General features: G+C 44.6%; 1 protein-coding gene across 1 annotated transcript in view; it reads left to right on the forward strand.

Moving 5' to 3' along the window:
- The window catches only part of LOC145349195 (cohesin subunit SA-2), a 119,194-nt gene that overhangs the window by 61,328 nt on the left and 43,474 nt on the right, over positions 1 to 14,392 (forward strand). The window contains exons 14-18 of the mRNA XM_080197643.1: positions 1,256 to 1,363; positions 4,569 to 4,683; positions 6,841 to 6,958; positions 7,044 to 7,147; positions 11,147 to 11,239. Of these exons, the coding sequence (XP_080053769.1) occupies positions 1,256 to 1,363; positions 4,569 to 4,683; positions 6,841 to 6,958; positions 7,044 to 7,147; positions 11,147 to 11,239 (538 nt within the window). The remainder of the gene's footprint in view (positions 1 to 1,255; positions 1,364 to 4,568; positions 4,684 to 6,840; positions 6,959 to 7,043; positions 7,148 to 11,146; positions 11,240 to 14,392) is intronic.

Consider the following 14,392-nt stretch of genomic DNA (forward strand, 5'->3'; position numbering starts at 1 on the left):
AATGGGATGCTGGCCTTCATAGCGAGGGGGATTGAATATAAAAGTAGGGAGGTCTTGCTGCAGCTGTATAGGGCATTGGTGAGGCCGCAGCTGGAGTACTGTGTGCAGTTTTGGGCGCCGCACCTGCGCAAAGATATTTTGGCCTTCGAGGGAGTGCAGAGGAGGTTTACTAGGCTGATACCGGAGTTGAAGGGGTTGAGCTATGAGGAGAGGCTGAATAAACTAGGCTTGTACTCGTTAGAGTTTAGAAGAATGAGGGGAGATCTCATTGAGACTTATAAGATGATGAATGGGATGGATAGGATAGAGGTGGAGAGACTCTTCCCTCTCAAAAAAGACAGTAGGACTAGGGAGCACAGCCTCAAGATAAAGGGGGGGCGGTTTAGAACGGAATTGAGGAGGAACTTCTTCATTCAAAGGGTGGTGAATCTCTGGAATTCTCTTTCCGTTGAAGTGGTGGAGGCTACCTCGCTAAATATTTTTAAGACACGGATTGATGGGTTTTTGATAAGAGAGGGGATTAAGGGTTATGGGGAGAGGGCGGGAAAGTGGAACTGAGCCACGACAGATCAGCCATGATCTTATTGAATGGCGGGGCAGGCTCGAAGGGCTTGATGGCCTACTCCTGCTCCTATTTCTTATGTTCTTATGAACTTGGGTTCGAATCTCACCACAGCAGATGGTGGAAGTTGAATTCAATAGAAATATTTGTAATTAAGAATCTACTGATGACTATGAAACCATTATCATTTGTTGGAAAAACCCAACTGGTTCATTAATGTCCTTTAGGGAAGGAAATCTGCCATCCTTACCTGGTCTGGACTACGTGTGACTCCAGAGCCACAGCGATGCTGTTGACTCTCAATTTCCCTTGGGGAACTAGGGATGGGCAATAAATGCTGGCCAGTCGGTGACACCCATGTTCCACAAATGAATAAAAAAAAAACTTTTGCAAAGGGGGCTCCTCTTCTCTGAGCTGCACATTAAGATCCTGGTTCTATGTGTGCCAGTAGTTTACATAATGATCAAGGGGAAATCTATGCGACTGAACTGAGACCACCAAGGGAGCACCTAAACCTCATAATCTGTCTTATCTCATAGGAGTAGGATTAAAATTATATACACAAACTTAGCAATAAGGGAGAGATCAGGAGCTGAAACTTGAACCATTTTTACCCTCTTGCAGCCCTGAAAGAAAAATATTGTGCAAACGACCAGGTGGAACAAAATGAATCTCTTTCTGAATTTCCTGCAGGAACTGTGAAGAGGTATTAACTTCAAGAGACTGTGAGCAGTTGTATCACTTTGTTTATTCAGCACACAGACCTGTGGCTGTGGCAGCTGGTGAATTCCTGCACAAAAAGTAAGTGACGATCCTTCTAAATCAGAGGGGAGGAACACTGTAATAGTCTGGGCATCCGGAATTCCGCTTCATTGTTCCCAAGGCGAGTCTGGGAAGGGGGAGTAGCAACTGAAAAAGAGGGTTTTGGTGCTGGGGTTCAGGTGTAGGAAGAATACTTGTTAATTGGTGAAAAATGGCCTGACCCACGGGTGCTGTTTTTTGTACACATCACCAGAGGGGGGAATACGATGCAATGTGTCATGTGATTCAGAATTAGGGTGGCATTTTCCAGACCCGCCGATGTCAATGGGGATTGAAGTGGATCGCCACTTTTCCCATCGCCCATGCTGGACTCGACATCAGTCTCAGTTTGTTCTGAAAGAATTCACAACTCAGCACAACGTACGAGTTCTCCAACTTTGTAACACTGCTACCAACTTGGGCGGCACAGTGGGATGGGGGCGGCACTACTGTCTCACAGCTCCAGGGACCCAGGTGTGATCTCCAGCCTGGGTCACTGTCTGTGTGGAGTTTGCACGTTCTCCCTGTGTCTGCGTGGGTTCTCTCCGGGCACTCTGGTTTCTTCCCACACTCCAAAGATGTGCAGGTTAGGTTGATCAGTCATGCTAGATTGACCCTAGTGTCAGGGGGTTAACAGTGTAAATATGTGGCGTTACAGCAATAGGGCCTGGGTGGGATTGTGATTGGTGCAGTCTTGATGGGCCAAATGGCCTCATTCTGCACCTTAGGGGTTCCGTGATTCCTTAGAAATGAACTGACATATCTGTGTGTTAACCAATTCGTTACATGGGGTCAGTGCTCTGATGACTAATTGAACACAAGGAGACCAAAACTCAAGTATCTGTTGTGATTCTCTATGGGTAGAAGCATTGTCTGGAGTGTAGAAAGATTTAAAATGGTGCTTGCCTTAGTTATCCTTTGGACTCAGGGCAAGAGGGGTTAAAGAGAGTGACTTGTGTCAATATTTATAGGGATTAATGAAAGGGGTCAGCGGCACGGTGGCACAGTGGTTAGCGCTGCTGCCTCACAGCGCCAGGGACCCGGGTTCAATGCCCGGCATGGGTCCCTGTCTGTGCAGAGACTGCACGTTCTCCCTGTGTCTGCGTGTGTTTCCTCCGGGTGTCATCGAGTCATAGAGGTTTACACATGGAAACAGGCCCTACAGCCCAACTTGTCCATGCTGTCCTTTTCTTTTTAAACCCCTAAGTTAGTCCCAATTGCCCCCTATTCCCCTATCCCTCTATATCCATCTTACCCATGTAACTGTCTAAACGCTTTTTAAAAGACAACATTGTACCCACCTCTACTACTACCTCTGGCAGCTTGTTCCAGACACTTACCATCCTCTGTGTGAAAAAATTGCCCCTCTGGACACTTTTGTATCTCTCTCCTTTCAGCTTAAATCTATACCCTCTACTTTTAGACTCCCCTACCTTTGGGAAAAGATATTGACTATTTAGCTGATCTATGTCTCATTATTTTACAGACCTCTATAAGATCACCCCTCAGCCTTCTATGCGCCAGAGAAAAACATCCCAGTTTATCCAGCCTCTCCTTAAAGCTCAAACCATCAAGTCCCGGTAGCACCCAAGTAAATCTCTTCTGCACTCTTTCTAGTTTTATAATATCCCTTTTATAATAGGGTGACCAGAACTCTACACTGTATTCCAACTGTGGCCTTACCAATGTCTTGTCCAACTTCAACAAGACGCCCCAACTCCTATATTCAATAATCTGGCCAATGAAACCAAGTTTGCTGAATGCCTTCTTCACCATTCTGTCCGTGATTCCACTTTCAAGGAGCTATAAACCTGTATCCCTAGTTCTTTTTGTTCTTTAACTCTTCCCAATGCCCTACCATTAACTGAGTAAGTCCTGCCCTGGTTCAATCTGCCAAAATGCATCACCTCATATTTATCTAAATTAAACTCCATCTGCCATTCATCAGCTCGCTGGCCCAATTGATCAAGATCTCTTTGCAATCTGAGATAATCTTTTTCACTGTCCACTGTGCCACCAATCTTGGTGTCATCTGCAAACTTACTAACCATGCCTCCTATATTCTCATCCAAATCATCAATATAAATGACAAATAAGAGTGGACCCAACTCTGATCTCTGAGGCACTGTGCTGGTCACAAGTATCCAGTTTGAAAATCAACCTTCCATAACCACCCTCTGGCTTCTGTCATCAAGCCACTTTTGTATTTATTTGGCTACCTCACCCTGGATCCTGTGAGATTTAACCTTATGCAACAACTACCATGCAGTACCTTGTCAAAGGCCTTGTTAAAGTCCATGTAGACAAGATCAACTCATCTACTTTCTTGGCTAACCTTCCAAAAAATTCAACCAAATTTATGAGACATGATTTTCTACTCACAAAGCCATGCTGTCCCTAAGCAGTCCTTGCATCTCTAAATGCCTGTAGATCCTGTCTCTCAAAATACCTTCCAACAATTTACCCATCATAGATGTGAGGCTCACTGGCCCGTAGTTCCCAGGCTTTTCACTACAAAGGGACAACATTTGCCACCCTCCAATCTTCAGGCATCTGACCTGTGACTATCAATGATTCAAATATCTTGGCTAGGGAACCTGCAATTTCCTTCCTAGCCCCCCACAATGCCCTGGGATAAACTTCATCAGGTCCTGGGGAGTTATCTACCTCAATGCACTTTAAGACTTCCAGCACTTCCTGCTCTGTAATATGTACACTTCTCAAGACATCACTATTTATTTCCCTAAGTTCCCTAGCACCCATGCTTTTCTCAACACTAAATACTGATGAGAAATATTCATTTAGGATCTCACCCATCTCTTGTAGATCTGCAGATAGATGACCTTGTTGATCCTTAAGAGGCCCTACTCTCTCTCTCTCTAGTTACTCTTTTGGCCTTTATGTATTTGTAGAAGCTCTTTAGATTCTCCTTTGTCTTATCTGCCAAAACAATCTTGTTGTCTGAGGGAGGAAACCGGGTGCTCCGGTCTAAAAGGCATGCTGGTTAGGTGCATTGATCATGCTAAATTCTCCCTCTGTGTACCCAAACAGGCGCCAGAGTGTGGCGGCTAGGGGAATTTCATTGCAGCGTTAATGTTAGCCTACTTGTGACTAATAAATAAATAAAAATCTGTGAACGTGAACTCTGAATCGATCAATGGGAAGTTGCAGATTCACCAGTCAATGGAAAACATTTTGTATTTAGGTTGTTTTGCAGTCAGGAGTCTGAAGTTCAAGACGAAATGCCTGAGAGAAATGAAAAACGGATCCATAACCTCAACCACGTCAGGACTCTTGTTAACTTCTATCAGGAGAGTGAGGTGAGGTGCATGTCTCGGATAGATTACAACGTTAAGTCTTGTTCACTCACCTGTAGTCTGATGGGCATGGAATTGGAATAGGCTCTTCCACTCTTATCATTGGCAGGAATTTTTGATTGGAGGTGTTTCCTGTCCCAAGAGTTGGCAGGCAAAGCTTCCCTGCCCCCCCACCTCCCACCCCCACCCCAAATCACAAAAGCCCGTTGGTCGGCTGGAGACGGGTCTTCCACCTTTCACCCAGGAAGCAGTCCTGCCTCAGGGAGCAGTCAGCCAATCTGATTGGTCAGCAGCTGTGTAGTCACAAGAGTGCCAGTGGTAGCAATGGCCAGGCCTAGCACTACAAATCGTCCCCAGATTCTAAATCATGGGGCGGTGGGAGGAAAGTGGGGGGGGGGGGGTGCGATCGTACAAGAAAAGTTCTACGTCAACAAGTGTGAAAACGGAAGACTTTCTGATCTGTTTTTTGGGTGAGTTCAAATCTGCTATTTTACCCACTCCTCAAAAAAAGGCTTCTCGCCTGTAGGAGAGTGGGTGGTTCTTAAATCACCCAAATGCTGCCTGAGAACAGTAGAGGGCGCAATTGTGCATGTACAGGTCTCCAGCAGAGAGGCTTGTCACTCAGCCTCTGCTGCTGTCAGCCAACCTCACACACAGCACTCACCTTGCCTGCAGCCTACTGTGACCCCTCCACCCACCCAGACTGATTGATCCCACACTTGCCCTTGCCCCCCTGATCACTGGTCCCCCCTCCCCCCAGTTGCTGGCCTAAACCCCCCTTGATTGCTGTCCCAACCCCCTATTGGCCAGCCCTGAGCATCCCCCTCCCTCCTCCCACTCATCCCTAATGTAGAGTGGCAGTAGATCCCCATCCCCACCACCAAGTGCCCACCCCTGGTTTCGTCCCGCCCCTCTGGCACCGCACTCCTGATACTGTCTGGTGCCTGTTCAGCAGTGCCAGGTGGGCATTGCCATTGCCCGTAGGGCACTGTAGGGGTGCCAGGCTCACACTGCCAGGATGCCAGGCTGGCAGTGTGAGGCTGGCACTGCCAAAGGGCCATCCCCTTGCCCCCGACCTCCCCTTGCCCCCTGTTGCTGGGTACCAACTATGATTCTCACTGGGGAGAACCTCGATAACATCCCAGGCTCATTAATTCCATGCTAAACAGAGTGAAATGAAATTTCTGGTGTGAGGCTGAGCTCGCTGGCTATCTGGTGCTGGTAGGATTGTGAGAGGTGAGAAATCGGCCGTGAACCTGATTTCTTGGCTTTCTTGTGATCTTATTGGCTTGCCCCATCCATCGGCTAGCAATGGTAAGATCTCCCCAAGACCAGGTATGTGCAGAGAGGAGGTAGGGGAGAGAATAATGCTGAGCAGTGATTAACTCTGAGGCTGATGCACAGCCTACGTCTTTTCTAATGTTCATATCATTATTGTGTCTCAAGGTGACTCCCATGAGTATAACTAAATAACGTTTGGAACCAAGCTACCTATGGGGATATTAGGACAGATGACCAAGAGCTTGGTCAAATAGGTAGAAAGGGGTAAAACCATAGAGTGATAGAAAGGCACCGTGAGGAGAGAGTTGGAATTACAATAAAAAAAAACAGGCTATTTGGCCAATCCTGCCCATACCAGCTGTCTACAAGAGCATCTCAACTGGCCCCATTCCCCATCCTTTGTAGCTCTTCAGATAACGCATACCACATCCAAACCACTCAATTGTCAAAAGAATTTTCCTCATGTTATCCTTCCTGCATTTGCCAAACACCTTAACTCAGTGACCCTTGGTCCCTGACCCTTCACCTCATGGGAACAGTTATCCCTCTGTCCAGACCACTCATGATTCTGAACACCTCCATCAAATCTCCTCTTAATCTTCTTGAGAATCGATAGAGGAGAGAGGTGGAGAGGAGGAAGGGTTTGGGGAGGGAATCTCAGAGCCGTTGAAGGCATGGTCATCAATGATGAACTGATGGGTAAGAAATCAAGGTAAATCAGTGGGAGGGAAGATTGGGCAGTTTCTATAACAGGCAGCCCATCTGCAGCCGCCATTTTAGGCCCAATTGTCAAGATGAAAATTGGCGCATGTTATAGCCTAGGAACAAATGAAGTCCATTGCGGCTCGATACTGAATTCTTGCTCCCTATTCTCGTTAGGATAACGCACGGTCTGCATACCTGATTGACAGTCTCTGGGATTGCTCAGCATCTATCCTGAAGGACTGGGAGGCCATGACGGCTTTATTGCTGGAAGATGATGACTCGGAAGAGGAAGGTAAGGTAGCTGTTGAGGGGCCAGACCTTAAACCCCTGCCGTCCCTTCAAGGAATCAGCGTTTAAAGGATCCTTTTCCTTTCTAGCTCTGACTCTCCTGCAGAAGAAAGCCCTGGCTGAAATCATGCTGAGTACAATACGACAGGCTGCAGAAGGCCATCCACCCGGAGGCAGATGTTTAGGGAAGAAGGTTAGTTTGTTATCGATTAATACTCTTGTTGCATAGAAAATAGGTGCAGGAGTAGGCCATTCGGCCCTCTGAGCCTGCACCACTATTCACTATAATCATGGCTGATCATGTACTTTCAGTATCCCACTCCCACTTTCTCTCCATACCCCTTGATCCCTTTAGCCGCAAGGGCCACCTCCAGCTCCCTCTTGAATATATCTAACGAACTGGCTCCTACTGCTTTCTGTGGTGGAGAATTCCACAGGTTCACAACTCCCTGAGTGAAGAAGCTCTGATAGAATCTCTCCAGTACAGAAGGAGGCCATTTGGCCCATCGAGCTAGTACCGACACAAATCCCACCCTGGCTGTGTAACCCCCACATATTTACCCTGCCCTACCCCCCCGAAACTAGGTTCGATTTAGCACGGCCAACCAACCTAACCTTAGATGAGTTCTTCCTCACCTCAGTCCTGAATGGTTCATTCCTTCAGCTAGAGGACATGGTGCAAGGTCTCCAGCCTGAGACTCAGCATGAACGTGGGAAATGCTGGACAAATAAGACCAATATCCATTTGGTTTGCTTTCCACCATTCCATTAGTGCATGACTAAAGGTAATAGAACTGTTGACTAATCATTGCAGCCGGTCTCTATCTATTAATATAAGCTCTGTCTCTTCCTGAAAGCTGAGACTTCACCCAAAATGTCACCCTAGTTTCTTCTGTGTCTTATACTTGGGCACATTTTCTTCTTAATGCTTTGAGGCTGGGACTGTGAAAAGCAAAGACTTAGTGGAGGGGAGGTGGGAATTTTATGGATTTGAGTGTCCAACGAGGGGCATCGATGCGGAGAGTGTCTATCAAGAATCCAATATTGCTAGATCAAGGTGATAAAATCATCTGCATTTTGCAATGGAGAATCAAGGGGGTTATGGGAATAGCGTTTGAGTGGGATGCGATCAGTTCAGGCTCGAAGGGCCGAATGGCCTTCTTGTGTATGTAGGGATTCTATGGTTCTATGATAATGTGATATTGTTGCCTGGATGTTACACTGATGTCTAATGTGCTAATCTTTATTTGATCACTCTTTGTCCTTTGTGCCTTTTAAGAGATTTAAATACCACTTTCAGGTTTCCCAATTGCCCTTTTCTCCCATTCCTTATGTTAAGATCCAGACCAGAAACTCCAAGGTATTGTGTGAAGTTAGCCTAGGCGTCAGCTTTTACATTTGATTTTGGTATTAGTGTGAGCACGAGGTCTTTCACTCTGGGTATGATTCAAGTAATTCACAAGGGAGCTTTATCAAAACAAACTTTATTTAAGAGCACAATTGTTTTATTCATTTTTGGGATATGGTCATCGCTGGCTGGCCAACATATATTGCCCATCCCTAGTTTCTCTTGAGAAGGTAGTTGTAATAAGTCTTCGGAGAAGTCCCTTCACCAAAATTCCTTTATTTACAATTCCAACAGCAATGCAATGAGTGCTATCAATCAGCAGTCTATCTTTGGGAGTGCCAGAGGAACTGACACACCCCAGTTAAATACAAGGAAAAGACTCCCTGATTGGCCCATCAATTGACTCCTTAATCAGGGAGTTCATATTCCAATAGATCAACCTGAGAAACTTCAATGAATGGTTAGAATGTGGAACATCCTGTTGTTGGGGATAGTTGAGGTGAATAGCATAGACACAGGGAAGGTGGATAAACAAGAGGGAAAGGTTGTTATGTCCCAGAGGTTTGAAATAGTCTCACGTTTTTACACAATGAGTGTATTTTTCCAGATCTCTCCATGTGGGGTGCAATGATACATTGTTGCTTTGTACTTCGACTGCACTGGGTAGTGAGTAATGTGGCATCCTGGATACCTGTATGCACATGTACACCAATATAGTCCCTACATCATTTTGGAATTTTGTAACAATATGAGAGAACAGCAGTAGAAATCAAAACCCGATAGGGAGAAAAGAAGCTTTATAAGTATCCTTTTCCTTACGTAAAAGAGTTCATGTAAGGGATAGTGTAAGGCTGCCCTGGGTTTACATCTGCACCCTGGTTGATTTTTGTATGATGGAGTGATTATCGGCATCTCTGCTTTGTGATGATAAAGTGCCTTTAAGAAGTATATTTGTATCCTGTTTCTTGTGAGGGGTATGTTTTAAACTTCAGCTCTGATTACGGTGCCAATGTGTCTGCTCCAAACAGCCCAATGGCTGAGCATGTAGAAGAATAATTGCTCCCAGTTATTAGAGTGTTTGTTTTAATCTGAATTAATGCAGTTTTGTTTTTTTTTTAGATTGCCCCACTGGGGTCTCAGAATAGGATTTAATCAGGTTGATTGACCTGATGAATAGTCATGTGAATAGGTGGAATTAGACTGACAGAGGGAAAAAGCAGGCAGATTCTGTTTGGATTTGCAAGGAGCAGCAGCTCTTCTCTCTCTCTCTGGAGTTTGAAGTCTGGGATCTGCTAGAAGATAGGTATATCTTTCCAGAGGTGTTATAAAGCTTGAGGACTGGCAACCCATATAAGGCAGTGTGTGTTTGCTAACTGATTTGAAGAGCAGTTTAGGTCTATGAGAATATTGTTTAAATTGGAATAGATTAGCAGTTAAGAATTGAATCTTAACATGTTTAAATATTTCAACTGGTAAAAGTTACGCTAATCCTTTTGTTATAGTTAAACTGTACTGTTAAATAAAGTTTGTTTTAGTAAAAGCTTCCTAGCGGGTCAATAGAATCACATCCTGAGTGAAATACCTCCTCACACTAATGCCAAAATCAAACATGTTTTGGGGTCTATGCTAACTTCATAGTGTACCTTAGAGTTTCTGATCTGGTCCCTAACAGCTGTCTTCTGCCATGCTTGCGCAGTATTCAGGGGGGGTCAAATTTCAACTTTCAGACACCAGAGTGACAGGGCAGTGAGGTATTACACCTCCCATCAATATGGGATCATCAGCACAGCAATAGAAAGCTACCCTTTCTAACAGCTTCAAATGAAACATTTCCTAATGGGAAAGCTAGAAGATAAGAAACATCTTGCAACTGATTACGGAGGATGTAAGGTGGAAATATTCCTAAATCGGGGAAAACCCAACTTACGTAGTACCTATGTAATTCATACCTCCATCATTGCTTCCCTCTATTCAATGGTTTGAATTTTACCACTCCAACCACCATGAGAATTGGGGCGGACCATTGGAAAGGTCCACTGACCTTGGGTGGGATTTTACGATTGCAGGATGAGTGAGGCTGGAAAATCCCATTCAATGTGTGTGTGAAATCAAAGCTATTTCTTATTCATTGTGATCACTGATTAGAAACCATGTGTATTCTTACCAATGCATCCATAACTCTCGCCTATTTATGGTGCTATCCACCACCTCCGACCCACTGCCCCAGCACTGCCATCGTCTTCTCGCCAGTTTCTCTTACCTCTTCCCAGGGATGGTTAATGAGATAATGATCCTCAACACTGACTCAGTACCGCCATTGTAAAATAATCTTGATCTGATTTATTATTGTCGCATGTATTAGGAAAAGTATTGTTTCTTGCGCGTTATACAGACAAAGAATACCGTTCATAGAGTATACAGGGGTGAAGGAAAGGAGAATATGTTTGTAGTAGAATGTTATTGAGGCCAAAACATTGTGATTCCAAGAAGAAACTAGATATAGCTCTAGGGACTAAAGGGATCAAGGGATATTGGGAGCAGGGGGGGAATCAGGATATTAAATTTGATGATCAAAATGAATGGTGGTTCAGGCTCAAAGGACAGAATGGCCTACTCCTGCTTCTAGTTTCTATAGTAATGTTATTAAAAAGTTTAAAGGAGTTAGAGTTAAGTTTTAAGAGCATAGAATGAAAGTAAAAGATGGAATTAGCGGGTATGCTGAGGTCCGCTGACAAGAAGTCACCATGCTCCGAGTATGAATGAGTATATATTTTAAAAGTTGCTCTACCCTGGTACACCTACACTTACAAACTGGACTGACAAACTTTCTGCTGGGACTTTTAGGTTCAAGTGATGAAAGAGCGAAAATCACTGACTGACGATCGGGCCAAGCTCACGGAACATTTCATTGTGATACTCCCACAGCTCTTAGCTAAGGTATGTGTGGCACTTTATACTGTACTTTATCTCTTGGCTATTTCCTCTGCAGTTGACCCACTTGACAAAGGTGTCATGAGCCCAGAATGTTCCATGCTTGAACTCAGCTGATCACAGCTAGGCTGATGATGGAGGCGTTACGTCACATCACCAGGCGGCAGATTGTGAGCTCTGGAATCTTACACTGTAGAAGACCATTCAGCTCCCTTCTGGATACAATCCCCCAATTAACTCCACTCCCCCTCCTCCCTGTTCTTTCTCCACGATCTTCCTGATGTCTCTTTTTCAAATGTTTATCCAGCAGTATTTTGGAAGTTACTGTTGAATGTATTTGTGCCACCCTCTTGGATAGCTCATTCCCAACTCACTGGGTAAAAATACCTGCTGCAAAGCGTGTGGGGGCATTGAGCGAGGACAGGATGGGATGTTTGGTCAAAGAGGCTACCTGCACTGACTCTCGAGCCTGATTTGGAAAGAGGGGTTGCTTGTCAGAAGGAACGGAGAGGAGAGATAACTGCCTCTAATATAACTGAACCTTTCTATATAACTGAACCTTTCTATATAACCCAACCCTCCTATATAACCAAACCCTCCTATATAATTTAACCCCCGCTTATAACCCAATCCTCCTATATAACCCAACTCTCCTATATAACCCAACCCTCATGTACATATTACAGAAAAGGAGGTTAAATCTCACGAGATCCAGGGTGAGGTGTCTAAATGGATACAAAACTGGCTTGGTGACAGAAACCAGAGGGTGGTTGTAGAGGATTGTTTTTCAAACTGGAGGCCTATGACCAGCGCTGTGCCTCAGGGATCGGTGCTAGGTACACTCTTACTTGTCATTTATATTAATGATTTGGATGAGAATATAGGAGGCATGATTAGTAAGTTTGCAGATGACACCAAGACTGGTGAGCCTCATATCTGTGGTGGGTAAGTTGTTGGAAGGTATTTTGAGAGACAAGATCTACAGGCATTTAGAGACACAAGGACTGATTAGGGACAGTCAGCATGGCATTGTGAGTGTCTCATTCTCACAAATTTGATTGAATTTTTTGAAGGGGTAACCAAGGAGATAGATGAGGGCAGTGCAGTTGATGTTGTCTACATGGACCTTATCTAGGCCTTTGACAAGGTACCTCATGGTAGATTGTTGCATAAGGTTAAATCTCACGAGATCCAGGGTGAGGTGTCTAAATGGATACAAAACTGGCTTGGTGACAGAAACCAGAGGGTGGTTGTAGAGGATTGTTTTTCAAACTGGAGGCCTATGACCAGCGGTGTGCCTCAGGGATCGGTGCTAGGTCCACTCTTACTTGTCATTTATATTAATGATTTGGATGAGAATATAGGAGGCATGATTAGTAAGTTTGCAGATGACACCAAGATTGGTGGCATTAGTGGACAGTGAAGAAGGTTATCTCGGATTGCAACAGAATCTTGATCAATTGGGCCAGTGGGCTGACAAATAGCAGATAGAGTTTAATCTAGATAAATGTGAGGTGATGCATTTTGGTAGATTGAACCAGGGCAGGACTTACTCAGTTAATGACAGGGCACTGGGGAGAATTACAGAACAAAGCGATCTAGGGTTATAGCTTCATAACTCCTTGAAAGTGGAGTCACAGGTGGACAGAGTGGTGAGAAAGGCATTCAGCATCCTTGATTTCATTGGTCAAAACATTGAGTACCGAAGTTGGGACATCTTGTTGAAGTTGTACAAGACATTGGTAAGGCCACACTTGGAGTACTGTGTGCAGTTCTGATCACCCTATTATAGAAAGGATATTATTAAATTAGAAAGACTGCAGAAGAGATTTATTAGGACGCTACTGGGACTTGATGGTTTGAGTTATAAGGAGAAGCTTGATAGACTGGGACTTTTTTCTCTGGAGACTAAAAGGCTGAGGCGTGATCTTATAGAGATATATAAAGTAATGAGGGCCATAGACGAGCTAGATAGTCAATATCTTTTACCAAAGGTAAGGGAGTCTAAAATTAGAGGACATAGGTTTAAGGTGGGAGGGGAGAGATACAGAAGTGTCCAGAGGGGCAATTTTCACATAGAGGGTGGTGACTATCTGGAACAAGCTGCCAGAGGTAATAGTAGAGGAGGATACAATTTTGTCTTTTAAAAAGTCTTTAGACAGTTACATGGGTAAGATGGGTTTGGAGGGATATGGGCCAAATGCGGGCAGTTGAGACTAGCTTTGGGATTTTAAAAAAAAGGGCAGCGTGGATAAATTGGGCTGAAGGGCCTGTTTCCATGCTGTAAACCTCCATGATTCTATGACTCTGATATAACCCAACCCTCCTAAATAACCGAACCCCCCCATATAACCCAACCCTCCTACATAACCGAACCCCCCCATATAACCCAACCCTCCTAAATAACCGAACCCCCCCATATAACCCAATCCTCCTACATAACCGAACCCCCCCATATAACCCAACCCTCCTACATAACCGAACCCCCCCATATAACCCAACCCTCCTATATAATTCAACCCTTCTATATAACCAAACCCTGCTATATAACTGAACCTTCCGATATAACCAAACATTCCTACATAATCAAACTCTGCTATATAACCCAACCTCCTCTATAATATAACCCTCCTATATAACCCAGCCCTCCTATATAACTGAACCCTCCTGTGTAACCGAACCCTCCTATATAACCCAACCCTGTTATATAACTCAAGAAGTTATATATAACTCTCCTATATTACACTTCTTGTGTAACCGAATCCTATATAACCAAACCCTGCTACATAACCCAACCCTCCTATGTAATCGAACCCTGCTATATAGCCCAATACTCCTGTGTAACCGAATCCTCCCATATTAAACCCTCCTGTATAATCTGTACTGTCCTACATAACTGTACCCTCCTATATAACGAAACCCAACAAGTCACTGGGAGAATGTACCCTTCTTGTCCTCAGGGAGTTGGTGCTCACCAGTCTCATTGGACAGGGCAAGGTAATGAGGTGACTGCCCCCCACGCTCTCCCCTTTCTGCCCCAAGGTTTTCTGGGGATTTCCCAATGAATATAATGGACACGCTCTTGCTGTGGATGCAGGAATCAGCATCTCTATTTTCAGCTCAAGGGAGCATGTTTATTTTATTTATTAATGTCACAAG

Source organism: Carcharhinus amblyrhynchos, chromosome 10 (assembly GCF_965287045.1).
Source record: "Carcharhinus amblyrhynchos chromosome 10, sCarAmb.v2.hapA, whole genome shotgun sequence".
Classification (NCBI taxonomy): Eukaryota; Metazoa; Chordata; class Chondrichthyes; order Carcharhiniformes; family Carcharhinidae; genus Carcharhinus; species Carcharhinus amblyrhynchos.